The following is a 26,393-nucleotide window of genomic DNA, read 5'->3' as shown; positions in this document are numbered from 1 at the left end:
CTCACTAAAACATATTGACGAGCTGCCCAGAAGTTTGCTCCACTTGGTCCCACAAATGTAGTTAGAAAACCTTACCTGGGGTAATCTTTTGAGCAGCCTCCAGCAGTACCTTTAAGGTCTAATGGTCTGTCCACTTTACAATGAGTACTACTGGGCAGTGCTTGCACAGCACATGCATCACATGTTGCAGTATTGAAAGTGCATTAGATTCCTATGTATGTCATAAAACCCCGATTCACTTAAATTAATGAAGTTCCTGTCTGCTTCAGGCAAGTATGGTAGTTGCCTATTTTTCAGCCCACTGCAACATCTTAGCAGGCTAGACATCAACAAGAACAGGATGATAAATGCTACACTGTGATTTTGATCTCACTTCCACTGTCATGCCATGGTGGTGATCTGCCCAAGGGCAGGTCTTCCACTTTTTTTCCTCCACCCCGGAGAAATGAGCATGACTAGGGAAGAGGGTATATCAGGTGGTTTCCCGTTGCCTTCCTCAGATCGGAACGCATATTGCACTTACGCTGTTGAGATTGTTCTGAACCATAAGTTAGCCATCTAGCCAACTGAGCTACCCAGTGCCACACATCCACAGAGAAAAGTGGGGCTGCACTGAGAACAAAATTTGCCTAATTGCCTCCAACAGCTTGATTTAATTAACAAATGATGCGCAAATAAATAACGTTTTCTGTTAGTCTTTGCCCACTGAACAAAAGTTGAAGGACAATTATGCTTCTAAATTTACACATCTGTCCTAAGATAAACAAACTGTAGCAGTATTCATCCTACTTACATTCATGTATGTTAATCTTTGTTGAAGGAATTTGGGGTAGATTTTCATCGTCACTACCTGGGTGATAATTTAGTGAGGTGGATCGCATGCTCTTTATAGAACCCGTCTGATTTTTATTCTAAAATCAGATGGGTTGTATAATAGGCAGACAATCTGCTTCGCCAGATTACAACCCATACAGTAAAGGTGAAAATTTACCCCATATTTTCAGCATTCATACCAGCCATTACAGACAGTGGTATGGTTTCCTTTTTGTGTTGTGTGTGATGAAATCATAAATCCAAAGGGCTTATGAATTTATTACAATAGCATGCAGAGAAACTCTTCACTATAATGGCCAAATATAGCATTTTTTTCATTTTTAATATGTACTTTATAATTCACTGTGGTATCAAAACATCTTACTTATTATTGCCTCATTTCTCTACAGGGTATCCGAGGTGATGCTGGTAGTCCCGGTATTGCCGGTTCAAGAGTAAGTTTAAATCTCTTCTGTGGTTTTACACTTTCAGTTTGTTTAATGTCATAAGATCATGAGCTGGATTTTACCGGGCGCCCGACTTCGGGCTCCGTGGTGGGGGGGGTTGGATGTAAGATGGTTCTGGCAGAGGCCCGCCATGGAGCCCGACGCCAGGAGGGTCAGGCCCGATCTTTCCAACAGGCACAAGGCTACGTGGCTGCACCCCATCTACTGGGCGACGGGACCTCTCTTTGCATAGTGAAATGAGCATCATGAATACGTTTAAAAAAACTTACCTGGGATCTTACAGGCCCACCGTGATGTTCAGTGCAGCGGCCGGCACTGCCGTGCCTTCACTTCCCCGTCTAGGGAAAGCAGATGTGACACTGGTGAGGAGGGGCTGGGGGGTGGGAGTTAAGATTTGTAGTGTGAGGGTAGGGGACGGCGTCAAATAAGCTTCATGAGTGTAGGGTGTGGTGGGAATGGGTGAACTTTAAACTTTGCACAGTTTTCATGGGGGGGTCATATTTCAAAGGTAAGTGTTTTGGGGGGGGAAAGGGCAAATACTTAATGTTATTGCCATTAGGCAGGTGGGAAAGGGGTGATAGGATTTTTACTGTAGTGGGGGAGGTATGACTTTAAAAATGTTAATTCACCTGCAGGGCTGGCTGCCCTTTAAAAAAGGCGCCAGCGCCTGTGCACAGGCAGTTGACGCCATTGCCGGCATCGGACAGCGCGCCCCCTCCACATGATTGGGGGGGCAGGCTGAAACAGATATTTAAATGAGCCGCACGGTAGATTGTGGCGGCACGCGGCACGCACATACAGGCCGCCATCTTTTTAAAGCGGCGAGCTCTTAAAATCCAGCCCCATGATTAAAGCATTGTGATTCACATTTTCCTATTTAGGGTGAACGAGGTCTCCCAGGTGAACGAGGTGCTCCAGGTCTCCAAGGTCTTAGTGGTGCTCGTGGTTCCTCTGGTGCTCCTGGTACTGATGGTGGAAAGGTATGTTGAATGCAAACAACTTTATAGAATGTCTAATGCCTGCTTTTTAAAGGTTCTTTGAAAACAAAGAAGATGTTTGGTTTCTACCTTGAAATCTAATTATAGACATCACAAATGTACAGTCGGTGTCGCCCAAACTCACTTAACAGTTAATTAGTGAATCTCTGGTGGCTCTAATTTTAAATTCTAACAGAACACTGTCACAATTTGATAGTTTATTTCCTGTAAAGCACTAATTAGAAAGATCTATTGCAGTTTGTTTTACTTTGAACATTATAATATATAGTTTATAGACTAATATTACACCATAATAATTTGGGGTAAGTAAAATCTGTATTTTTCCTTCTGTCTAAAATTCATATGAAATATATTCTTGCTAAGGTTTACAAAAGAAAATTTGTATGTGTACTTTTTTATATGTCACAAGCATTATGCAGTGTTGAATAATTTTCTGATATCTAATTAGAGGTTACTGTATTGTGCACAAGCCTAGATATTTGATTTTATTCTATCCGGTTTAGGTCAGTTGTGAATTCACAAGCATAAAATTAGGTTTACTGATGCCACATTGATTTGATTGAGGAAATATATACTTAAAATGGTACAATATAAAGTATCATAAATAAAATGTATTTGAAATACAAGCTTAGTGAAGTTTTTTAGTTTCACACCAATACTAAACTTGTGAAGTATTATTCAGGTATTAAAGCCCCAACAGCCTCCCAAATGAAGAGTGTGGAAACTCTCCCTGTGTTCCTCACTCCACTTTGCTCTGGTGTCAGCTCAGCCTGATATTGGATTCAAATTGCATTCCCATTGTAACTGCTGTGTCAATAGGAAGTGAAACCACTTTACACTGGCCATACGCCACTACACTGTGAATGTATCCATAATTTCCAGGTGGAAATTCGAACAAAAGTCATTCAGAAGTGATACATTCTCCCTCATTACTAATAATATTTTCTCACAATTTAACTCTTAAGTTCTTAAAACATTTCTGTAGTAGCTAGTAGGAATATTTTTAGGAGTTTCGTTATCAATATTCAGCCTATGCTTTGATGTCTGCTCCTTGATCTCTTACAGTATTTCTTTGAAATCATTTGCACATATCTCATATAATAATAACATGGATACAAAGGGGAACAAATTCACATTCTGCCATTTTTCCGGCATAAGATCTTCGGATTTCATATCACAATCTGCCATGCCTAAGCCGCGCCAGTAATGTGCTGGATCTCATATTGACTTGGGTGACCTTTAGTGCAGAATCTTCCTGGCCTCGCAGAGATGGGTTTGAAAGGGGGACTGAAAGGAAAATCAGAGATGAAGGCCTCAGGTCGGTGCCCCGATGCCTTCCCGCCTCCAGGTGGTCTTGCCAGAGGCAGGATCAATGCGGCACTGGTTACCCACCAGGCAAAAGTGGGTAGGCAATTAGTCCAATTAAGTAGCCAAATGGGAATGGCAGGGACTCCGCCAGGATCTTCCCAGGATTGGAACAGACCCCCACTGAATGTGAAGCTGGAAAGTTCCATGGAAGCAACCTCCAGGCAGCAGGCAGGGGGATGGGGGCCATCGGAGCAGGAGGCTTCATGCTCCAATGACAGGGCCGCGGGGACAAATGGCTACACCTGCAGTCAACATCAATCTTCCAGATGAGTTTCCCCTCCACTCTGATGTCCCTGTTAGCTTTGAACCTCTTTAATTTTGGCATTTTGTTCACACTTCTGAGGGTGCCTCCATTTGGTGCATCCCTAGCTGCCTCAGTAGTGCCCACCTTTTCAGGTGGGGATGCTGGCTGTCCACAGCTGCGGGCCTTCCAATTGGGCCTGGAGCTTCAGGAACCCACCTGCCATCCTTAATTGGAGGCTACCTCCCAGAAGATCATGCTGGAGTGCGCATTACAGACCCGTGTGGGGTCGGGACCCGGAAATGATGCCGACACCAGAAAATAATCTATCAGCAGAAGATCCCGCCCTTAGTTGTCGATGGTGCACACCAGAAACTAGCATTAGGCTCTTTAAATTTGGAAACTGGGTTCTTACACCATAACCTGGATTTCTTAAGAGGTAGCAATGGGGTTTTCAGTGCTTTAAGTCTGGTGTTGTATTAACTAACTCTTAGCAACTTAATCAGCTGATCCTTGTTCCTTATTAGGGTGAAGTTGGTGCTACTGGTTTGATTGGTCATTCAGGTCCCCAAGGTGCTCAGGGTATGCCTGGTGAGAGAGGTGCTGCTGGTGCTCCTGGTGTCAAAGGTGAAAAGGTAAGTTGCTTTTAATATTGTGAATCTATTTTTAACCTATCTAAAAATGTCTCCATTTTCTTTTTCCCTTTTTAAGGGCCTCTACCTTCCTAGCTGATTAGTAGTATAGGCTTCTATAGAGTCCATTAGTCATGCATCTTTTTTTCTCTTTCTGAAATACAATGCAGTATCACCAATCTAAATAAAAATTGTTGAAATTCACTCATATGTCCTACGCTTCATATTAGAAGCTTTATAATTATAGCTCATTCTATATGTTTCCAGGATTTAGTATTAATTTTTTAATGATTTGCAGGATACATTGTCATAATAAGTATTTCACAAAAATAAAATTATTAGCAGTTTTAAAGTAATGCTTTGAAGAATTCTAGAGATATTAAGCAACAATATGTGTTGCTATTTCTGCATTATCCTAAGTTCAGCCTAACTTATCATGCATGTTTTTATAGGGTGATCCCGGTCCAGCAGGTCCTCAAGGGAATTCAGGCTTAGATGGCCCACGGGTAAGTGTCCCATAATTGCTTGCTGCATATAGTTAAGCCTTTAATACCACTGTATCTGTAAGTACACGGCAGTCTAGCCTTTATCTTATTTTCAGATTTATCTTTAAATTGCCATACTCCTATTTTATAGGGTGCTCCTGGTCCTGTTGGTGCTCCTGGTCCCAGTGGCCCTCCTGGTGATAGGGTAAGTTTCTGAAAGCTTACATTAACAATTATCAGAATTACTGTACTTTCTATCAATACCACCATCATTAAGACCATTGCTGTCATTTTATTATCAACATAAATATCACCATTGTTCTCATTAGTATTACAATCAAGAATTCCTTCTCATAATATTTTTCATCTTTGTAATGTTTTATTGCCATCATCAGCTGACTAACATTTTTCTTCTTCAGGGTGAAGCTGGTGCTGCTGGTCACTTTGGTCCAGCTGGTCTTCGTGGTGCTCCAGTAAGTAAAAAACAGGAATAAGTGGTAAAATGAATTTCAACTGAGTTCCTGTATTTTATATGGTCTTCCAAATATTTTATCAATTGCTGATACTACAATGAATTGAAAGTCTGTTGTAATTCACAGCAATAGTAATGACTTTTCAATCAGGCGACTATGTGAGAAGCAGCTTGGACAGTAAGGTTATTTGGTTTGATTTTCCTCTGCCTAGGGTGAACGTGGTGAAGCTGGTCGTACTGGTCCTCCTGGATTTGCTGGTCCACCCGTAAGTTTCAAAACTTTATTTTATTTTCATTTAATTATTTCCATTTCTTTTAAAAATTGGGCCTACTTTTTTATTTTGCTTATTTTTTTCTTCTGATGTAGGGCGCAGATGGACAGCATGGAGCTAAAGGTGAGCACGGTGTTCCTGGTTCCAAAGGAGAACTTGGCTCTGCTGGTGCTGCTGGTCTTCCTGGTCCCGCTGGTCTTGCAGTAAGTATCCTGTCCTAAAGTCATTAGAGTAAAGTGTAACTCTATCTTAATTCATTGGCAGTTTATTATAAAATATTTCTCTTTTTACATGTAGATCATGGTTTAAAGAGATATATATTATCTGGTGTAAAAATGGGCAGTGATCTGGTGTAATGTGCCATTACTGTAACTAAAGCCGTAGTAAATAAGAGGAAAGGCCTACCTGAACTGTCCAAACTCTGGGACAGTTTTGGTTATCTTTGAAATACCCTTGACTCTGAGAATGAAATATTAGCTGGGGGTTGTGATCCTAAAGACTAGTTTACATTGAAATAAATTGTTTAGATGCTGAAGGGCACAACTTACTTTAACGACATTATGCTTCTGCAGCAAAAGATTTAAGCTGAAATCCAGGCAAACATTTAAATTCCTTATGCATGCCTCAATACTATTTCCACATCATACTTAGGTTATCATGATCTAAAGAATTTGTGATATGAAGTTAGAAATTACTCTTGGCAATAAAGAAGCATGATGTGAACATTCCTCATATTGTTTCAGTGTGATTTTGCACACTTTGAAACTACACTTTTACTCTTTTTATTTAGTATGTAATTCTGTGCACTATAATGAACGCACAACAGAATAGCCAATGGAATATTAATGGCATTAATCCAGTCCAGCACCTGTATAAGGTGCTAAGCACCCATTTAGGTTATGAAAATTGTATATATCACCTCAGCACAGCTGTTTCCTGGGCAATTTCACTTGAACAATCGAGCACCTGGGACTCTGATAAAGGGATTAAGAGTACAGATGGATACCAACTCCCAGACAGATTGGTAGCCTCCCAGGGAAGCGCCTAGTTTACTAGGCAGGGGAAGGAATAAATGAACAATATTGGTGTCTGTAGGGGTGCCCTTGGTGATGCATGCCATAGCTATGTGAATGCTGGCATTACTGCTGTAGTCCATTGAGGCTAAGTTTTCCTCTCCAGCACTATCATTAGCAGAAGTGTGGTGGGGAGGAATGCTACCTGCCCGCTAGACTCAGCTCTGACCACGATGAACTTTCTACAGTTAGCTTAATTGAAATATATCAGATGGTTCCCCCATGTCATTGGTACTTGTTATTGGGAACTCATCACTGGGACGGGGGCAGAAAATAGTTGTTGCTGCAGGATTGCAGTACCTGCTGCAATTTAAAGAGCCAAGCAATATCCTCAATTATTAGCATGCAGCTGCCTCCACTCAGATACACAAAATTCTTTAATAAGGAACATAAGATCGAACTTCCTTCTCGTTATTAAAGTTGCTGCTGTGGCTATTTAAATATTATTCCTCATTTCCCATCAACATACACTTTAATTTGTCTGTTGTTAATGCAAAAGTACTATGAGCTATTGTTGTAGAAGGTGTATATGTAATCAACGTTCCAATCTTACTTTCCTTCCAAATAACAATGATGCTGTGGACCAGCTTAATATAAAGGTGCTGTGCAAGTTCCCTGGGAAGTGAGCATTTGCTTATATAATTCTAAGCTGGGGCAGCATACCAGCTGCATATTTAGTCAGTAAAGCCCCTTGCAGTTCATGTAGAGCATAACATTGTGCATGTGGACATGAATGGCAAGATGCATGCAGTGAATGCTGTACCTTTGGGAAATATGTTGCCCAATTGGTGCTATTGGCTGGTCAATCGAGAAAGGAATGAAATTGTTGGCATGGCAGAGTAAAATATCTGTCATTGCTGTGATGAATCTGAGTATAGCAAACTGGTTCACACTAAATATATCAGCAGTGCTTGCCTGGAATGCCCCAAGGCCACAGAAATTCCAGGGACTTTTATTATCACTGGCAGTGCTGTATCCAAGTGGACTGCAGACCTTCATTCAGCAGATGACAGAGATCTCTTAAGAACCTTGGAGTTTAGCTTCAGCTCTGCATGGAACAATATACTTGATGCTTCAGGTTCTGCCTTCTGTATTACCTTGCCACACAGGCTTCCCATAGCCATTTTTCCCTGCTCCTCCTCAGACAGTTGTGATGTGAGGGGCACACTAAACACAGTTCCACTTGTTGCTTCAGTATTTCCAAAGTCTTTGTTCACTTGTCCAATCTGATTTATTCTGAGCAAAGCTGTTACAAAAATCAGCATTCGATCCACGACATATGCAAAGCATTAATATTGCAAAATTGTACAAGTTGGATTTAAGTACCATTAGGCAAACATTACATGCTAAGCAATGCTTCAGCAAGAAATCAACAATATAATACCTGCTAGTCACTTCTTGCTGGGAGTCATTTTGTAAACACAGGTAAAATATGCTCTCTGCAGCTCTCAGGAAATCATTTGTCTATAATTACCATGCACATTAATCTATGTTTATAATTATTTGTATTTCTCTGTTTAGGGTCCTGTTGGAACTCCTGGCATACAAGGACCTGTTGGTTCCATTGGTCCATCAGTAAGTTGAATAATAATTGTACTACAAATATTTAATTGAGTAAAATTGACCCTTATCTCTTGAGTTTAGAACAATCAAGAGTAGATCTCAATGAAACATGTAAAATTCTGACAGGGTAGCTGCTGACATCTGTTTCCCTAAGCTGGAGATCTAGAACTAGCAGTCGCAGACTCAGCATAAGGGGCGGGTCATTTAGAACTGAGATGAGGAAAAATTTCTTTACTCAGACGGTTGTAATCTTTGGAATTCTCTACCCAGAGAGCTGTGGATGCTGAGTCAGTGAGTATGGTCAAGACTTTATTGTGACAATGGGGATCCCAGCAGTGGGCTGGAAGTCCCTCCGTCAAACCCCCAAAGCCATTTGGCGGCAGACAGCCAATTAACTGTTTGCCATTGGGATGCAGACCCTTTGAGGGACCAGCTCCTGCCTCCAGAGCTGTGGGCAATCAGAGGGCTGGCAGCTCTGCAGTACTCGCAGTGGCACTGGGAGCAGTTGTGACTGTGGGTACTGCAGGAGGCCCTTCAGTATAAAGATGTCCGGGAGACCCCGAGAAAGGTGAGCGGGGTTGCAGTTGCCAGGATCATTCAGGCAGGCCCCAGCGACTGGGTGGGGGTTGGTGAATGTGGGGGTGTCTTCCCAGGGTGCTCAAAAGGAGGCACCCCTACATCCCCACTAGTAGGTGGCCAGACTTTACCAGGTGGCGGCAAGCCCCTCCGCCTTTCACAAAATTGAGATGGAGGTGGGAGGAGGCCCTTAAATGATCATTAATTGGCCACTTAAGGGCTTATTTGACCTGGGGCGGGAAGGCCACCCTTCGCCTTCACTGTCCCAGACAAAATGACAGGGGGCTTGGGGAACATTGAGAATGGTGCCCCCTGCCATTTTGTTGGCCTCCCCCCCACCTCTGTGCCCACCTCCAAGGGCAGAACCAAATTCTGCCCTAAGATTGATAGATGTTTAGGCACAAAGGAATCAAGGGATATGGGGATCAAGCGGGAAAGTGGAGTTGATATAAATGTTCAACCATGATCGTATTGAATGTCAGAGCAGATCGAGAGGTGGTAAAGCCTAGTCCTGTCCCTATTGCTTGAGTTCAAGTTGAGTTCAACTTGAGTAATGTGGCTTGGCATATAAATAACTAATTTCACCAACTGCTTTACTTTTTCTAGGGTATGACAGGTTTCCCAGGTCCTGCTGGTAGAGCAGGTGCTCCAGGTCCAGCAGTAAGTATTTTTTCCTAATGTTTAGTAATTAACTTTGACACTATGACGAATCTGATGCACAGCATTCAAATGGCAAGAGTTAATGTAACAATAATATTTGTCTTCTGGTGTAAAGGGCAATATTTTTTCATTGTACAGTGATAACTTTGGGGATTGGTATTTTGAACAGCAAATCTAGACTGAAGGTTTATGTTGTAAGTTCCACACTAGTACCCATCATACCTCAGCACAAGGTAATTCTGTGTTTAATTACTGAAAATTGGATTTGAGGTTAATTAGGAAAGATAAATTGATTGAATATGTCACTATTTGCAGCTATCCTCAACATTATGTGTTCACCGGTATCTCAACTCTCAACCAACGGAGACTGAATTAACATCACACAGATGTTTGTTATAGAACTCTACCTATCTCGAGTGAATTTTGCCTTGGGTTAGACTGCTAGCTTAATTTTGTTTTACACATTCGTGGGATGTGGGCATCACTGGCTATGCCAGCATTTATTGCCCATCCCTAATTGCCCTTGAGAAGGTGGTGGTGAGCTGCCTTCTTGAACCGCTGCAGTCCATGTGAGGTAGGTACACCCACAGTGCTGTTAGGAAGGGAGATCCAGGATTTTGACCCAGCGACAGTGAAGGAACGGCGATATAGTACCAAGTCAGGATGGTGTGTGACTTGGACGGGAACTTGCAGGAGGTGGTGTTCCCATGCATCTGCTGCTCTTGTCCTTCGAGGTGGTAGAGGTCACGGGTTTGGAAGGTGCTGTCGAAGGAACCTTGGTGCGTTGCTGCAGTGCATCTTGTAGATGGTACACACTGCTGCCACTGTGCATCGGTGTTGGAGAGAGTGAATGCTTGTGGATGGGGTGCCAATTAAGTGGGCTGCTTTGTTCTGGACAGTGTCGAGCTTCTGAAGTGTTGTTGGAGCTGCACCCATCCAGGCAAGTGGAGAGTATTCCATCACACTCCTGACTTGTGCTTTGTAGATAGTGGACAGGCTTTGGGGAGTCAGGAGGTGAGCTACTCGCCGCAGGATTCCTAGACTCTGACCTGCTCTGTAGCCACAGTATTTATATGGCTACTCCAGTTCAGTTTCTGGTCAATGGCAGCCCCTAGGAAGTTGATAGTGGGGGATTCAGCAATGGTAATGCCATTGAATGTCAAGGGGAGATGGTTAGATTCTCTCTTGTTGGAAATGGTCATTGCCTGGCACTTGTATGGCGCAAATGTTACTTGCCACTGATCAGCCCAGGCCAGGATATTGTCCAGGTCTTGCTGCATTTCTACATGGACTGTTTCAGTATTTGAGGATTCACGAATGGTGCTGAACATTGTGCAATCATCAGCGAACATCCCCACTTCTGACCTTATGATTGAAGGAAGGTCATTGATGAAGCAGCTGAAGATGGTTGGGCCTAGGACACTACCCTGAGGAACTCCTACAGTGATGTTCTGGAGCTCAGATGATTGACCTCCAACAACCACACCCATCTTCCTTTGCGTTAGGTATGACTCCAACCAACAGAGAGTTTTCCGCCTAATTCCCATTGACTCCAGCTTTGCTAGGGCTCCTTGATGCCATATTCAGTCAAATGCTGCCTTGATGTCAAGGACAGTCACTGTCACCTCACCTCTTGAATTCAGCTCTTTTGTCCTTGTTTGATCCAAGGCTGTAATGAGATCAGGGGCTGAGTAGCCCTGGCGGAACCCAAACTGAGCATCACTGAGCATGTTATTGCTAAGCAAGTGCTGCTTGATGGCACTGTTGATTACACCTTCCATCACTTTACTGATGATTGAGAGTACACTGATGGGGCGGTAATTGGCCGGGTTGGACTTGTCCTGCTTTTTGTGTACAGGACATACCTGGGCAATTTTCCACATTGCCGGGTAGATGCCTGTGTCGTAGCTATACTGGAACAGCTTGGCTAGGGGTGCGAAAAGTTCTGGAGCACAGGTCTACAGTACTGTTGCCGGAATATAGTCAGGACCCATAGCCTTTGCAGTATCCAGTGCCTTCAGTCGTTTCTTGGTATTACGCGGAGTGAATCGAATTGGCTAAATCTGGCATCTGTAATGCTGGGGACTTCACAGTGATTGTGCCGCACAACACGATGGACGGTATCCTCAATGTGAAGGCGGGACGTCATCTCCACAAGGACTGTGCGGTGGTCACTCCTACCAATACTGTCATGGACAGAAGCATCTGCGGCAGGCAGATTGGTGAGGACAAGGTCAAAAAATTTTTTTTTACCTCTTGTTGGTTCCCACACCACCTGCCGCAGACCCAGTCTAGCAGCTATATCCTTTAGTACTTGGCCAGCTTGGTCAGTAGTGGTGCTACCGAGTCACTCTTGGTGATGGGCACTGAAGTCCCCCACCCAGAGTCCATTTTGTGCCCTTGCCACCCTCAGTGCTTCCTCCAAGTGGTGTTCAACATGGAGTACTGATTCATCAGCTGAGGGAGGGCGGTAGGTGGTAATCAGTTGGAGGTTACCTTGCCCATGTTTGACCTGATGCTATGAGGGGTCCGGAGTCGATGTTGAGGACTCCCAGGGCAACTCCCTCCCTACTGCAGACCACTGTCCCGCCACCTCTGCTGGGTCTGTCCTGCCTGTGGGACAGGACATACCCAGGGATAGTGATTGCAGTGTCTGGGACATTGTCTGTAAGGTATGGTTCCGTGAGTATGACTATGTCAGGCTGTTCCGTCAGGGTGGAGGAAGGGTAAAATGAAAATAAGGAGCTTGAGGAGCAGGATGCCAATATCTTGTTTCTTGTCAACAAGCAAAATACCACAGATACTGGAAATCTGAAACAAAACAGAAAACTCAGCAGTCAGACAGTATCCGTGGGGAAAGGTAGGTAGGGTTAACATTCAGTTCTATGATTCTTTGTTAATTCAGACAAATGGTCATAAACCTGAAACATTAGCCCTAGCTTCATTTCTCCACCTTTGCTGTCTGATCTGCTCAGTGTTTCCAGTATCTGCCCTTTTTTATTTCATGGTTCTTGTCCCCGCTTGAATTATTCATTGTTAAATAATCATGGAATTGACCATGCAAATTTAAGATTGTCTTAAGACCACATTGTAAAGAGTTCTAGTATTTATCCTTTGAGATTATCATATCCATGGAGACTTCTATCTGAATATGTCTCACCAAAGTTCATACAATAGCAGAGGAGGCCCATGTGTGGTTTCTAGAATGCATGCTCTGAATATACACCATATAATAGAGCTGTGAAGGCTTGTTTTGCTAACAGGACAAAAAGCAGGTTTTATACATGTTCTATTCAGGAGAGAACAATAGAAAATATGTTATATCAGCAGGCATCAAAAGGTGTAATCAAGAATATAAATATATGTGATTAATGCATTGTGCTTTTACAGGGTCCTCAAGGTATCACTGGTCCCTCTGGTCCAATGGGTAATTCTGGCCCACAAGGTCCAAGAGGTGATTCAGGTCCACAAGGTCGTTCAGGTCCATCAGGTCCTTCTGGCCTAGCTGGTGCACATGGAGAGAGGGGTGCACCCGGTGAATCAGGTCCTACTGTAAGTTACTTTGAACTAGTAGGAAAGATTCTTTTTAATGGACATATAACTTTTGAATTTCCATTACTTCCTTCAATAAACACATTATTACTTATGCACTTATTTTGATATGTCTTTACAGGGTCCTCCAGGCATCCCTGGTCCTCATGGACTTCTTGGCTCAGCAGGTTCATTTGGTCTTCCAGGTGCAAGAGGTGAGCAAGGTCTCCCAGGTATCTCAGGTCCAAATGTAAGTACAACACTTTTATCAAACAGTATCTTCTGAAATAGTTAACAGTTTAGTTAAGTAGTGCCATGGTATGTTCATGGCTTCCATGTATCTACTTGGAACAAATACAATATAATGTATTATCAGCTCAGACCATACTTTTAGAAATATTGCAGAGGTGACAATATATTCAACTTGAATGTTGTTTAATATTTATATTCAGAAACCAATATAAATGTTGAAAAGAATAAGAGAGGAAACAAGATAAATCAAAAAGCTATGATTAGGTGCGAACAAATTTAGATTTTAAAAGCCTGTATGTTGTAGGAGAGAGGTAAGATTTGAAGAATTTCCACTATGCTTAATTTCAATACAAATTAGTTTGAAATACAGAACAAGAAACTCCATTTATATATCTGTTTTAGTCAGTTTGAAATTTGTTTAAATACCTTTTCCTACATTAATATTTTACACATGTACATTAAAGGGCTAGCTTTCTGAGTCTAATTCCCAGCAAGGAGCCTCACTCACCAGGAAAGCACATTGGAAACTTGTTTGTTTAAATGGCTGGAAACTTGTGCAAGCCTGAAATTTTTAACTATGATACTTGCAGTACAGAGGGAGTACTGCATTGTCGAAGATGTCATTAAAGCGATGTCCCATTCCCTGTACAGGTGACTGTAAAAGATCCTGTGGCACTTTTTTATTGGTGCCCCGCCAGTGAGCTGATCTATATTCATCTCTCAGCCAATAGTACCAAAAATCGGTCATCTGTCTCACTTACTGTTTGTAGGATATTGCTAAGTGCAAATTAGCTCTCACATTTGTCTACAAAAGCAACAGCAACTACACTTCAATTAATTTATGAAGTACATTGGGAGATTCTTCAATTGCGAGACGTACTATATAAATTTATATCCCTTTTTCTCATGTGTTCACAACACCTGAGGATTCCCAGCAAGAAAGTAGACATGGAACATTATCCCTCAAGTGTGCGAGCAAAGCTTTGTTTAGCAAGGCTGTTGGTTTAGGCTCATCAGACAGAGCAAGTGGTTTTAAGGTTGGGTTGTTCCTCACAATGGGATTTTGGGGTGGGTTGTTGCTCTTTCATTTTCTGGTCATATCTGTTAGTTCTTTCAATGAGTGCAAATAGAACACCTCGGGGGAGATTTTAACTCATTCAAAACCCATCCACTTGTACAGAGCTAAAAGCAGGTCTCGATTGTCCAATTTTTAAATGTTCAAGTTGGAAATATTGGGCGGTTTCTGCAGCGGGAAGCAGCATCCGCACGTAGCCCTGGTTGGGAAATCATGAATCTGCAGCCCTGATTTCCTGTCCATTCATTTAATGGATAAAAAAAAAATCATGGGCCGCATATCTGGAATTCCTTGAAAAACACTCAATGTGTTCTTCTCCAGGAATTCCTAAATATGGAATCAGTCTTTATGTTTTTCCTTCTAGACCATTTATTTCAAATATGTTACCATTACAATTATTATCCAGAACAAAAGGCCTATATTATTATATGTCACCAGCCTATCCCAACCTCAGCAAAATCGCTTGGTGACAGGGCAGCAATGGGCCCTCCACTCCCTGCCTCCCGTCATGATTCTATGGGCCCCCCCACCTCCAACTTCATCTCGGGGTGGAAGGGGGGGGGCCATAAAATCCAGCCCGAAGAGATTTCTTCTGCATTTAATCTTATTTGTTATTTATTTCTAGGGTCTACCTGGTGCAACAGGTCCTGCAGGACCTCAGGGTTCCCGTGGTTCATCTGGTGCTGTCGGTCCTGGTGGTCTGTCTGGTCCAAATGGTGAAACTGGTCGCGATGTAAGTGAATGAATACGTCAATATTGCCAGTCTTGTTATTATGTACATGATAACATAAATGGGTAAATAATTATGGGTATACAACATTGCATGATCCTTTCTCTTCCTTTCTGTTTTGCTTTTAAGGGAAATCCTGGCAGTGATGGTCCTCCTGGTCGTGGTGGACTCCCTGGATCTAAGGTATGTGCAGTCATAACATCTATCCTCAATAGGGTTATAGGTTTTTGACCGAATACCACATATCTTCTTGAATGATTAACTGTTTTTTACTTCTGTATTCAGGGTGAACGTGGTGATCCTGGCAGGGTTGGCTCAGTTGGTGCGGTTGGTCAACCTGGTGCCCATGGTCATGCAGGTCCCGCTGGCAAGTCTGGCAACCGTGGCGAGGCTGTAAGTTTAGAATTTTATTTTGCTTTCAAACAAGGAGGTGTGTATTAGTAGATTTAAGTCTTGCATTTTGTATTTTATAAATAAAAATAATTCTTTATTTCCCCTTTTACATAAGGGTGCTACAGGTTCAACCGGTCCTGTTGGTCAAATGGGTCCAAGAGGTCTTGCTGTGAGTACATGTTCAAGCAGCTGTAATATCATTCATATTAATAGAGAAAGGTTAGATGATTTAGGCTTCAAGGTGTTTCCCCCTATGCCTGGGAAAATGATTATTTCACAGGTGCTACGAAGAGGAGGAGGGTCGGAGAACCAGTTATGTTGAGGTTTATGTTGCATGGAGATTTCTGGGGCTTTGCCAAAAAATCAGGATCTGCATCTACAATAAATCACAGATCCAACATTGGCATTATAATGATATGGGAATGGGCATTTCCAGCTCTCCCACCTCAATATTCTCTGCTAATCTTCAAAAAGATAGTCACCTACAACTGTACTCCAAGAATCTGCCACTGAGCTTTGCACTAGAATCCCACTTAAACTGAAGGGCTTGGTATGACAGCAAGGCAAAGAAAGGCCAACAGCTAAGTGTCCTTTTTATTGTAGATATGATTGGATTGTGCCTCAAGAGTTTCCTTCTGCTGTTCTCCAACAGCAGAACCTGGCAGCTAGTCCCAGAGCTATTACTTCTGTTTTCACCCACTACTTCTAAAAGTAGGGTCCTATTGGGAGTCTTTCTTTGTAATTTTGTTCTGTTTCTTTTTCATATGATATCAACAATTAAGTAAATTTATTGTTTATTTTGTAGGGCCCTCAAGGTCCACGTGGAGAAAAGGGTGAAACTGGTTTTGCAGGTGTCAGAGGCTTGAAAGGATTAAGAGGACCTGGTGGCTTGCAGGGTCTTCCTGGCGTTTCTGTAAGTAATCTTTATTATTCTTGAATTTTCCCCCCTTCAATCTTTGTTCTATTGTTCTTGGTGACAAAATTCCTAATTGATTTCTTTTTCTTGATAGGGTATTTCTGGTGAACCTGGTAATCATGGTCCTGCCGGTCCATCTGGCCCAAGGGTGAGTAAATAAATATCCGTTTGAGCATTCTACTGATCAGTCATTTGCAATTGAGATGGTGGGTTAAACTGCTATGTTGTTTCCATACAGGGTCCAGCTGGTCCTTCTGGTCCTCCTGGCAAAGACGGTGCATCCGGACATCCTGGTCCTATGGGTCCCGCTGGTCATCGTGGACGTCCTGGTGATCACGGTCCTACAGTAAGTTGAAATTTATAAGGGGACGACAGTATTTTTAAAGTTTTTAAATGCAGTACAAGGGCCACCTCCCTAGTGCGTCAATGGCATGGTGAAATGTGACATTGAACCCTACAGATCTGGTCCAATCTGCTGCAAAGTGACTTGTGCATGGCTTTTGGCTGACAAACGGATCAAGCACAATTGTGATGCCCTCATTATCAAATAGCCACTGAATTGCTGTCCAGGTTCACACTTGAAGAATGGTCACTTACTGTCCATATAGACGAATGGATGCTTTGTGAGGTACCATTTATAGAATCCACCATCAGAACAGGGAAGGTAAGGGGAGGAAATTGAAGGGGAAAAAAACACAATCTGAATGAATAATTAAACCCCACAATAATGACCTCCAGATTCCCTCTTAGAGGTGATAGTTTCTGTTCTGATTGTTCATATAACCAAGTTGTTTTAATAGCTGATCTAAAAAAAGAAAATGAAAACTTGTACTAATATTGATTCCTCTCACAGAGGAAGATCCCACAAAAAAATGGATAATCAGTTTTTTAGGTAATGTTTAAGGGAGTAATCAGTTCCAGAATAATGGGAGGACTCTGCTTATTCAAGTAGTGGCATGGGATCTTTAACATCTTCAGTTTAACATCTCAGTCAAAGGACAGTCCTTCCAATGAGTTACCATTTCCTCAGTCAGCCTAGTTATGACTCAAGTCCTGAGAACAAGCTTGAATTGCAATTTTCAGACTCAAGGGGAAAGTTCTAACAACTGAGTCATTTTGGAAGTGATGTCCAAGCTGCGAGCTGGAAAAATGCATACCCAATCAAAGTATGAAAAATAAGCCAGAATTTATAAACAAATTACTATTTGTTAATCATATTCAAATGTACATTCTTGCCGATTTTTTTGTGGTGAGGTGAGTGTGTACATAGAAATCCCACAAGTTTAAGAATCTGCAAATCACGCTACTAAGAATTCACATAACTACAGCTTATATTTATATAGCACCTTTAATCTAATAAAATGTCCCAAGGCGCTTCACAGGAACATGATAAAACAAAATATAACACCTAGCCACAAAAGCTTGGTCAAAGAGGGAGGTTTTAAGGAGTGTCTTAAAGGAAGAAAGTGAGGTGGAAAGGCGTAGAGGTGTAGGGAGGGTATTCCAGAGCTTAGAGCCTAAAAAACTGAAGACACCACCACCAGTGGCGGAGTGATTAAAATTGAGGATGCTAACAAGGCCAGAATTAGATGAGCACAGATATCTCAGAGGATTGGGAGGCTGGAGGAGATTACAGTGATAGGGAGGGGTGAGGCCATGGAGGGATTTGATAACAAGGCTGAGAATTTTAAAATCAAAATGTTGCTTAACTGGGAGCCAATGTACATCAGCGAGCACAAGGGTGATAGGTGAACGGGAGTGGTGTGAGTGAGAATACGGGCAGCAGAGTTTTGGATGACCAAGTTTGTGGAGAGTAGAATGTGGGAGTAGAATGTGGGAGACCAGCCAGGAGTACATTGAAATAATTAAGTCTATAGGCAACCAAGCAATGAATGAGGGTTTTAGCAGCAGATGAGTTGAGGCAGGGGAGAAGTCGGGTGATGTTATGCAGGTGGAAATAGGCGGTATTAGTGATGTCATAAGTATGTGGTTAGAAACCTGCTTGATTGGCACCCCATCCACAAACATTCACTCCTTCCACCACCGACGCACAGTGGCAGCAGTGTGTACCAGCTACAGGATGCACTGCAACAATGCACCAAGGCTCCTTAGACAACATCTTCCAAACCCGCAAACTCTACCACCTAGAAGGACAAGGGCAGCAAATGCATGGGAACACCACCACCTGCAAGTTTCCCTCCAAGCCACACACCAGCCTGATTTGGAACTATATCGCCGTTCCCTCATTGTCACTGGGTCAAATCCTGGAACTCCCTTCCTAACAGCGCTGTGGGTGTACCTACCCCACATGGACAGCAGCGGTTCAAGAAGGCAGCTCACCACCACCTTCTCAAGGGTAATTAGGGATGGGCAATATATGCTGGCCTAGCCTGCGACATCCACATCCCATGAATGAATTAAAAAGAAGCTCATCTCAGGTTCAAATATGACACCAAGGTTGTGTACAGTCTGGTTTAGCCTCAGACAGTTGCTAGGGAGAAGGATGGAGTCAGTAGCTAAGGAACAGAGTTGGAGTAGGGACAAGAAACAATGGCTTTTGTCTTCCCAATATTTAATTGGTGGAAATGTCAGATAAGCAGTCTGATAATTCAGCAACATTGGAGGAATCAAGAGAGGAGGTGGTGAGCCTGAGCTGGGTGTTGTCAGGATACATGTGAAAACTGACAGTGTGCTTTCGGATGATGTTGCTGAGGGGCAACATGTAGATGAGAAATAGGAGGGGACCAAGAATAGAATCATGGGGGACTCCAGAGGTAATGGTGCGGGAGCAGCAAAAGAAACCATTGCAAATGATACTCTGGCTACGATTAGATAGATAAGAATGGAACTAGGCAAGAGCAGTCCCAACCAGCTGGATGACAGTAGAGAGGCGTTGCAGGAGGATGGTGTAGTCAACCATGTCAAAGGTCAAGATGGACAAGGAGGAATAGATTACCTTCGTCACAGTCACATAGGATATCATTCGTGACTCTGATAAAAACTGTTTCGGTACTGTGGTAGGGACAGAAATCTGATTGGAGAGATTCAAACATGAAATTCTAGGGAAGAAGGCCACGGATTTGGGAGGTGGCAACACATTCAAGGACTTTGGAGAGAAAAGGGAGGTTGGAGATGGGGGAGTAGTTTTTAAGAAAGGTGGGGTCAAGGATATGTTTCCTGAGGAGAGGGGTGATGACGGCAGCTTTAAAAGAGAGGGGACAACACCTGAAGAGAGAGAACCATTAAGAATGAGCTAATGTGGGGACCAGGAGAGGAAATTAGATATTCAGCAGTTTAGTGAGAATAGGGTCAAGAGAGCAGGAGGTGGGTCTCATGGAGAGGGCATGAGGGAAGATAGGAGATAAAGTAGAGAAAGATGAAAGTTCAGGGCTAGGGAAAGGGGGGAGCTTTAGAGGAAGTTTGACCCAGTAGGCTAGTAGAAGGGAAGGACGCGGCAAAGGCAGCTGATCAGATGGTCTCGGTCTTGGTGCCAAACAAGTCCATGAGTTCCTCATACATCTTTTTGGAGGTGAGCTTGGAGGAGACAGAGGAGAGGGATTTAAGAAGACATTTTACAGGACAGAAAAGATGCCGGGGGCTATCTTTGCATTCCTAGATGATCCTGGAATATTGAACTGTTTTAATAGATGAGAGCAGGACTCAATAGTCCTTTGTATGATCCAGCTAGATCTGCCGATGAATAGCTAAGTCCTTTCAAGTTTGCATCCCTTCTGTTATTTGGTTAATTATGTTGTTAAAGGATCTGTGTCTAGCTTCATTCTTCACCATTTGGCTTGGATCTATATAACACCTTAGACTTAAGGGAGTGGAGATGAGGGCCATACCAGAGGGAACGACCGGGGGAGAGAGAGTAATTGTTTTATTTGGGACTAGGGCATCAAAGGTGGAGGTTTCCCCTGCGTATGATTATGATTATGATTAATGATTATGATTAGATTATGATTAATGATTATGATTAGATTATGATTATGATTATGATTATGATTATGATTAGAGATACAGCACTGAAACAGGCCCTTCGGCCCACCGAGTCTGTGCCGAACATCAACCACCCATTTATACTAATCCTACAGTAATCCTATATCCCTACCACATCTCCACCTGTCCCTATATTCCCCTACCACCTACCTATACTAGGGGCAACTTATAATGGCCAATTTACCTATCAACCTGCAAGTCTTTTGGCTGTGAGAGGAAACCGGAGCACCCGGCGAAAACCCACGCAGACACAGGGAGAACTTGCAAACTCCACACAGGCAGTACCCAGAATTGAACCCGGGTCGCTGGAGGTGTGAGGCTGCGGTGCTAACCACTGCGCCACTGTGCCACAAACTGGTGCGGTCAAGGGGGTGACCATGAATATGAGTTGGGGAGTTTACATGGAGGGAGAGATTTGGGGAGGATAAGAGGGTTGTGAATTCAGAAACGAGAGAATGTGATGAAATCACCAAGGATAAGAAATCTTATGGTGCAGAGGCTGAGGGAGGAAAGCAGTGAAAATATCTCAGTGAGAAAACTCTTATTGCACTTAGGAGGGTGGTACAGAATGAGGATTTTAAATGAGAGGTAAGGGGAACAAGGTGAGATGTTCAAAGGAGGAGAAAGTGCCAGAGGAGTAGGGGGTCAGGCCAAGGTGGGATCTGCTGATTAAGCACCACACCATCACCGGGATGGTCTTGAGTGGCAAGTAGTGGAAGATATAGCCAGACGGGGAAGCTTCATTAAGGGGAAAGGTGTCATCACCCCTCAGACAGGTTTTCATTAAAGCCAAAATAAAAGCAAAATACTGCAGATGCTGGAAATCTGAAATAAAAACAAGAAATGCTGGAAATACTCAGCAGGTCTGGCAGCATCTGTGGAGAGAGAAGTAGAGTTAACGTTTCAGGTCAAGTTCCGATGAAGGGTCACTGATCTGAAATATTAACTCTGCTTCTCTCTCCACAGTTATGATGCCAGACCAGCTGAGTATTTCCAGCATTTCTTGCTTTTATTCCATTAAGGCCATGTTGTCAATGCAATCATCCACAATAAGTATATGGATGGCAAGAGCCTTATTCACAAGTGGACGGACATTCTGCGGGGGGCGAGGGGGAGATGCATAGAGAGGCAGTGAGAGCTGATCCACTGGCAGAGTCCACAATGATAGCACGTGGAGGGGTGAGTTGGATGGGAAGGAGATTGGCAAGATTAGCCTCAGCAAGCCGTCTGGGCAGGAAGGTCGATGACAGAGTAGGATGGAGCAATTGGGGCTGCTGCTCATCATGAGACAACACTGAGTACCTTGCAGAGCACTTTGGAGATTGCCAAGAAAGACACAGAGGGAAGCTGTAGGCTGATCTAAGAGGGAGTCAAGCTTGGGATGATGGTAAGAGAGCAGAAAGGTCACAGATATAAAGTTTCTGTCTACTCAAGTCAGAGTAGGTACTCTCTCCTAAAAGGACACACTTCATTTATTTATGTCCAGAGGACTTAGGCAAAGATTAAGAAGGCTAAGGGGTGGGAACCTTGAATTGTACGCATGAATGGAGTTTCACCAGCTAAAATCACAGTTTATCATGACTGAGCTTCTCCCCACTGCTCGTCAATCCAGACCACTCTATCCACAGATTATTAGCTTGCAGGGTTAACTAAGTTCAGAAAGGGAGGAATTTCAGCTTCCAGTGAGCTAGGCTGACTGGGCAATAGTACTGCCCTGGAGTACTGTGGATCTGTCTTGTTCAGGTATTTGATTACCGAGTCAGCCACAGACAAGTGAACATCCATCACCAAACATGTTATCTTGGAGTCACCTGGACCCAAAGAGGCACTGCTGACCTCCCTACCCCAACTTTCCACCCCAAGATAGACAAACACTCACTCAGTCAGTCAGTGTTATTTCTTATTTAAATAAACTCTTATTTCTGAACATATAAAGCAACATTTCTTTAAATAAATGAAAATTGTAAAATCATCTGAAAACCTATGCAAGGAGAGCTGTATGGTGATAACGGAAAATAGCAAGCAAGTAATTTGTTATATAATGGGAGCCAACTGAAAATAGACAAGTAACTTCTAAACCTTGCCTTTCTTAGGGTCCTCCTGGTGCACCAGGCAATGCTGGCCCCCAAGGTATTGCTGGCGGTCACTATGAAGTGAGTTACGATCTTGAATATTACAGAGCCGATCAACCAGCTGCAGTAAGAGAGAAGGATCTTCAAGTTGATGCCAAACTGAAAGTTTTGACCAATCAGATTGAGAACATCCGCAGCCCTGAAGGCTCAAAGAAAAATCCTGCTCGCTCATGTCGCGACCTGAGACTCAGCCACCCAGAATGGAAGTCGGGTATGTCCATGCACAAAATTATTACATGAGAATCAGTGGTTTGTCATAGGAAAAAATTGCTAATTATACCATGTGGTATGGTACAATGACCAGGAAAGTCAAAGGGTCAAACCCTGATCTGTGCTGAGTGAGCTAATACAGCCACTGAGGAAAGGTTATAATTGGCCCCTGTCCTTAGTCTAGGGAGGAGAAAAATTGGCCAAAATTCTAATTCGTGATTGCTATTCAGTGATCCCTGCTGGAAAAATGTAGATATCAGATGAGGGTGAACTAAATTTCATTATGATGTTCTTTATCTTTTATAACAATCATTATGTAGTTCTCACATGAAAATTGATCAATTGAGCAAGGTGGCACGGGACTGCCAACAGCTACAAAATTGGGATAAAAAGAATTTAGAATAAAGTAAAATACATTTATACGTCACTGCTACCTCCTCCTGGAACTACAAATAGAGATTATTTTGTGTGTTTATTCCTGGCGAATGCAGCAATAAATTAGTTAGCATTTTTTACTTTATTAAATTCTAGAAGTTTTAGTTTACAAACTGTGAATTTCAAATCCATTTATGAGAAGTATAATTCAGATTTGAGCATCTGTTTTCTAAGTTTTTATAGAGAGCTAGCTGTGACCTGAGTTGGTCTGGTACAAGAAAGTATGCTTTATCACTGTACTTTCTCAAATTTAGGTTACTATTGGATCGATCCCAATCAAGGATGTATCATGGATGCCATCCGAGTTTACTGCGACTTTGTATCAGGCGAGACTTGTGTACATGCTAACCCAGACATCATTGAACGCAAGAACTGGTGGAATAATAAGACTCCCAAAGAACAGAAACACATATGGTTTGGTGAAACTATCAATGATGGTGTCCAAGTAAGTCCAATTCAGATGCCAAAAAGTCTATGCAGCGTATAGTACAATACTTGAAATATTGGGAGACAGATATCTTACCCTAAATCTCTTTTTTTCTAGTTCACTTACAATGACGAACATATCACTCCATTTGTAATGGGTACCCAGCTGACCTTCTTGCACCTCCTCTCCAATGAAGCCTCACAAAATATCACCTACCACTGTAAGAACAGCGTAGCATACATGGATGAGGAGACTGGAAACCTGAAAAAGTCAGTTATTCTGCTTGGTTCCAATGATGTTGAACTCCGAGCTGAAGGTAACAGCAGATTCACTTACAGCGTTCTGGAGGATGGATGCACAGTAAGTCCTGGTTACTTGTTTTAATACTAATCGTGTCCAAATATACTAACTGTGCATATTGTAAGAAACCTGCAGCTACCAAATGGATTATCTGCTTGCACACAATTTTTCTTTTAGCTGCAAGCAATGTAATGAAGCATCACAAATCTCACTGAAACAAATTGTAAACTCTGACCTGAATTTTTACTGGTGGATATTTCTTCAATACTCCTAACTAAAGTTCTCACTAAGCTGCAGGCACCCATGCCTGCGCAGTAGCCTAGAAGTGACTGCACAGGTCTTGTTCTAGGTTAAATACTGTCTGTACATAGCTTAATGGTACCGTGCATTGAAAATACTGGTTGTGCCCAACAACAAAATTTTACAAGGAACATTACTCCTAACTCCAAATTCCCAGAAAATATTCTCAAAGTAGGATACTACTTTTCTTTCTCTTACATTATATACCTTTTATTTTTCTTTATTATTTAAATGTTTATTTTCAGTAATTGAATTCTAGAAAGAAAATTTGGTCTGAAAAGCCATACTTATTTCATTATTTGTCTCATCCACATTCCAGCCTTCTCACTATATCCATCTCTCACTTCTGTTCCTTACATCCATTTTGCATTAATTTAACCACTTCCAGTAAAGGCCATGTCATAAGCTTTACTTCCTTTTCACTACCTCATTGCTCCTAACTATTTTATTCTATAATCCTGGTAACTGTTCTTGATACCTTTCCAGAGATTGGCTGTGGCACTGTAAACTGAAAATCAAATGATGGGCATTTTGTACTTTTGCTAAATATATCCTGTAAAACAAAGCATCCTAATCACAAAAAGAAACTGAAATATATAAAACTATTTGCACGAGTAAAGCTTGTGCATATATTAGCAAGATGCTGCTACCACTGACAATAAACACATTAAATAAAAAAGATCCGTACACATGTTCAAAACATTTGATAGGTCCATAGCATGAAGGCAATAATTGGAGGGTTCAGTAACTTCTGGAAGAATATTTTAAATAGTATGTCTTATTTCTATTCCTTTATGGATATTGAAGAAGGAACCATGTGAATTAAATCAAACTGTGCCATTATGCTCTGCCAAAAATAAGACTCGTCTTGCATGTGCAAACCCAACCCCCATCACCCCATCCCCACACCCGGCCTCGACATTTGAGGCCTGGCTGATTTTAGCTCCTGGGCCTCACCTGCATGCCCCCAGTTAGTAGTTCCTCCAAAACCAGAAGAAGCAGCAGCTGGCTGGAGCAGAATCTCAGACAGCAATAAAATTGCTCCATTTGTGACCTATTTAGCTTAGAATGAAAAAAAAACTTTTTTCCTTGATATCTACTCATGTCACATTTATCCTTTTAATAAATCATAATGCATTGCCTCAAAATAACCCTTCACTCTCTTTTGCTTGTAACAGAGACACACCGGTGAATGGAGTAAGACAGTCATTGAATACAGAACACAGAAAACATCTCGCTTGCCATTTATGGACATTGCATCTATGGATATTGGTGGCCCTGAACAAGAATTTGGTTTGGACATTGGCCCAGTCTGTTTCAAATAAATGAACTTGAGCTAACTTAGAATACTCTCCGCATTTTTTCTTTTATTTTTTACTGAATGCTGACTCATTCCATGTCTTCTGCTCATCCACTTGCTTAAGTTCTGGGCTTAAAGAGAAGTAGGAAATCCAAAAAAAAGGAACATTATTTTCTCCATGCAATTTTAATGCATTTCCCAACAACTTGGACATTTCAAGAGATTATTGCAGGTGAAATCTTGCCCTAAAGGTCACAAATAATGGAAAGTAAATAAAAGAAAGTGAAAACGAGTGTCATCTGTAGTCTTTGAATATTTTTCAAAGAGGAAGTTTAAAACCACAGCTTCCCAAGGTTTAAACTACCTCATATACTTATTTTAAAGTATTAAACACATAATTTCTTTCTCAAAATTAACTGTGGTACTTGGGGTTCAAGTCATTTTGTAAAGGTGCTAAGTGGTATTGAATTGTGCAGATACCGTACTTGAAGTACTGACTGTGGTGCTAACTGAATGTCCCATGCCATCATTGAGACGGTCACTATGTGAGGCCACGTTTCCAATGCTGTATTAAGTTGTACAGTAGTTTTATTTCTTAGTAAAATCCATTCATTATTATCATGGAATCCTCTTGTCTATTCCCAAATTAAACATGTGGATACCTTCCTTGCCATTTCCATCTCATTACTTCAGGTGTTCATGCTTTTAGCCATGCACTTTCACTCCAACTGAATGGAAAAAGGAGGCGACAGTTCTAAAATCAAAATAATAAA

General features: G+C 42.2%; 1 protein-coding gene across 1 annotated transcript in view; it reads left to right on the top strand.

The window, feature by feature from the left end:
• Positions 1-25,667, top strand: part of col1a2 (collagen, type I, alpha 2) — a 59,866-nt gene extending 34,199 nt beyond the window's left edge. Inside the window, exons 30-52 of the mRNA XM_068009944.1 lie at positions 1,224-1,268; positions 2,162-2,260; positions 4,415-4,522; positions 4,972-5,025; positions 5,156-5,209; positions 5,424-5,477; positions 5,689-5,742; positions 5,844-5,951; positions 8,343-8,396; positions 9,567-9,620; positions 13,011-13,172; positions 13,294-13,401; positions 15,104-15,211; positions 15,338-15,391; positions 15,494-15,601; positions 15,717-15,770; positions 16,407-16,514; positions 16,612-16,665; positions 16,756-16,863; positions 22,610-22,859; positions 23,548-23,738; positions 23,838-24,080; positions 25,499-25,667. Coding sequence (XP_067866045.1) covers positions 1,224-1,268; positions 2,162-2,260; positions 4,415-4,522; positions 4,972-5,025; positions 5,156-5,209; positions 5,424-5,477; positions 5,689-5,742; positions 5,844-5,951; positions 8,343-8,396; positions 9,567-9,620; positions 13,011-13,172; positions 13,294-13,401; positions 15,104-15,211; positions 15,338-15,391; positions 15,494-15,601; positions 15,717-15,770; positions 16,407-16,514; positions 16,612-16,665; positions 16,756-16,863; positions 22,610-22,859; positions 23,548-23,738; positions 23,838-24,080; positions 25,499-25,645 — 2,379 coding nt within the window. The 3' untranslated portion in view covers positions 25,646-25,667. The remainder of the gene's footprint in view (positions 1-1,223; positions 1,269-2,161; positions 2,261-4,414; positions 4,523-4,971; positions 5,026-5,155; positions 5,210-5,423; positions 5,478-5,688; positions 5,743-5,843; positions 5,952-8,342; positions 8,397-9,566; positions 9,621-13,010; positions 13,173-13,293; positions 13,402-15,103; positions 15,212-15,337; positions 15,392-15,493; positions 15,602-15,716; positions 15,771-16,406; positions 16,515-16,611; positions 16,666-16,755; positions 16,864-22,609; positions 22,860-23,547; positions 23,739-23,837; positions 24,081-25,498) is intronic.
• The last annotated feature ends 726 nt before the right edge of the window (positions 25,668-26,393 follow it).

This window comes from Heterodontus francisci, chromosome 2, assembly GCF_036365525.1.
Source record: "Heterodontus francisci isolate sHetFra1 chromosome 2, sHetFra1.hap1, whole genome shotgun sequence".
NCBI lineage: Eukaryota > Metazoa > Chordata > Chondrichthyes > Heterodontiformes > Heterodontidae > Heterodontus > Heterodontus francisci.
The sequence above is the reverse complement of the archived record's forward strand: the minus strand, read 5'-3'. Positions and strand labels throughout refer to the sequence as shown.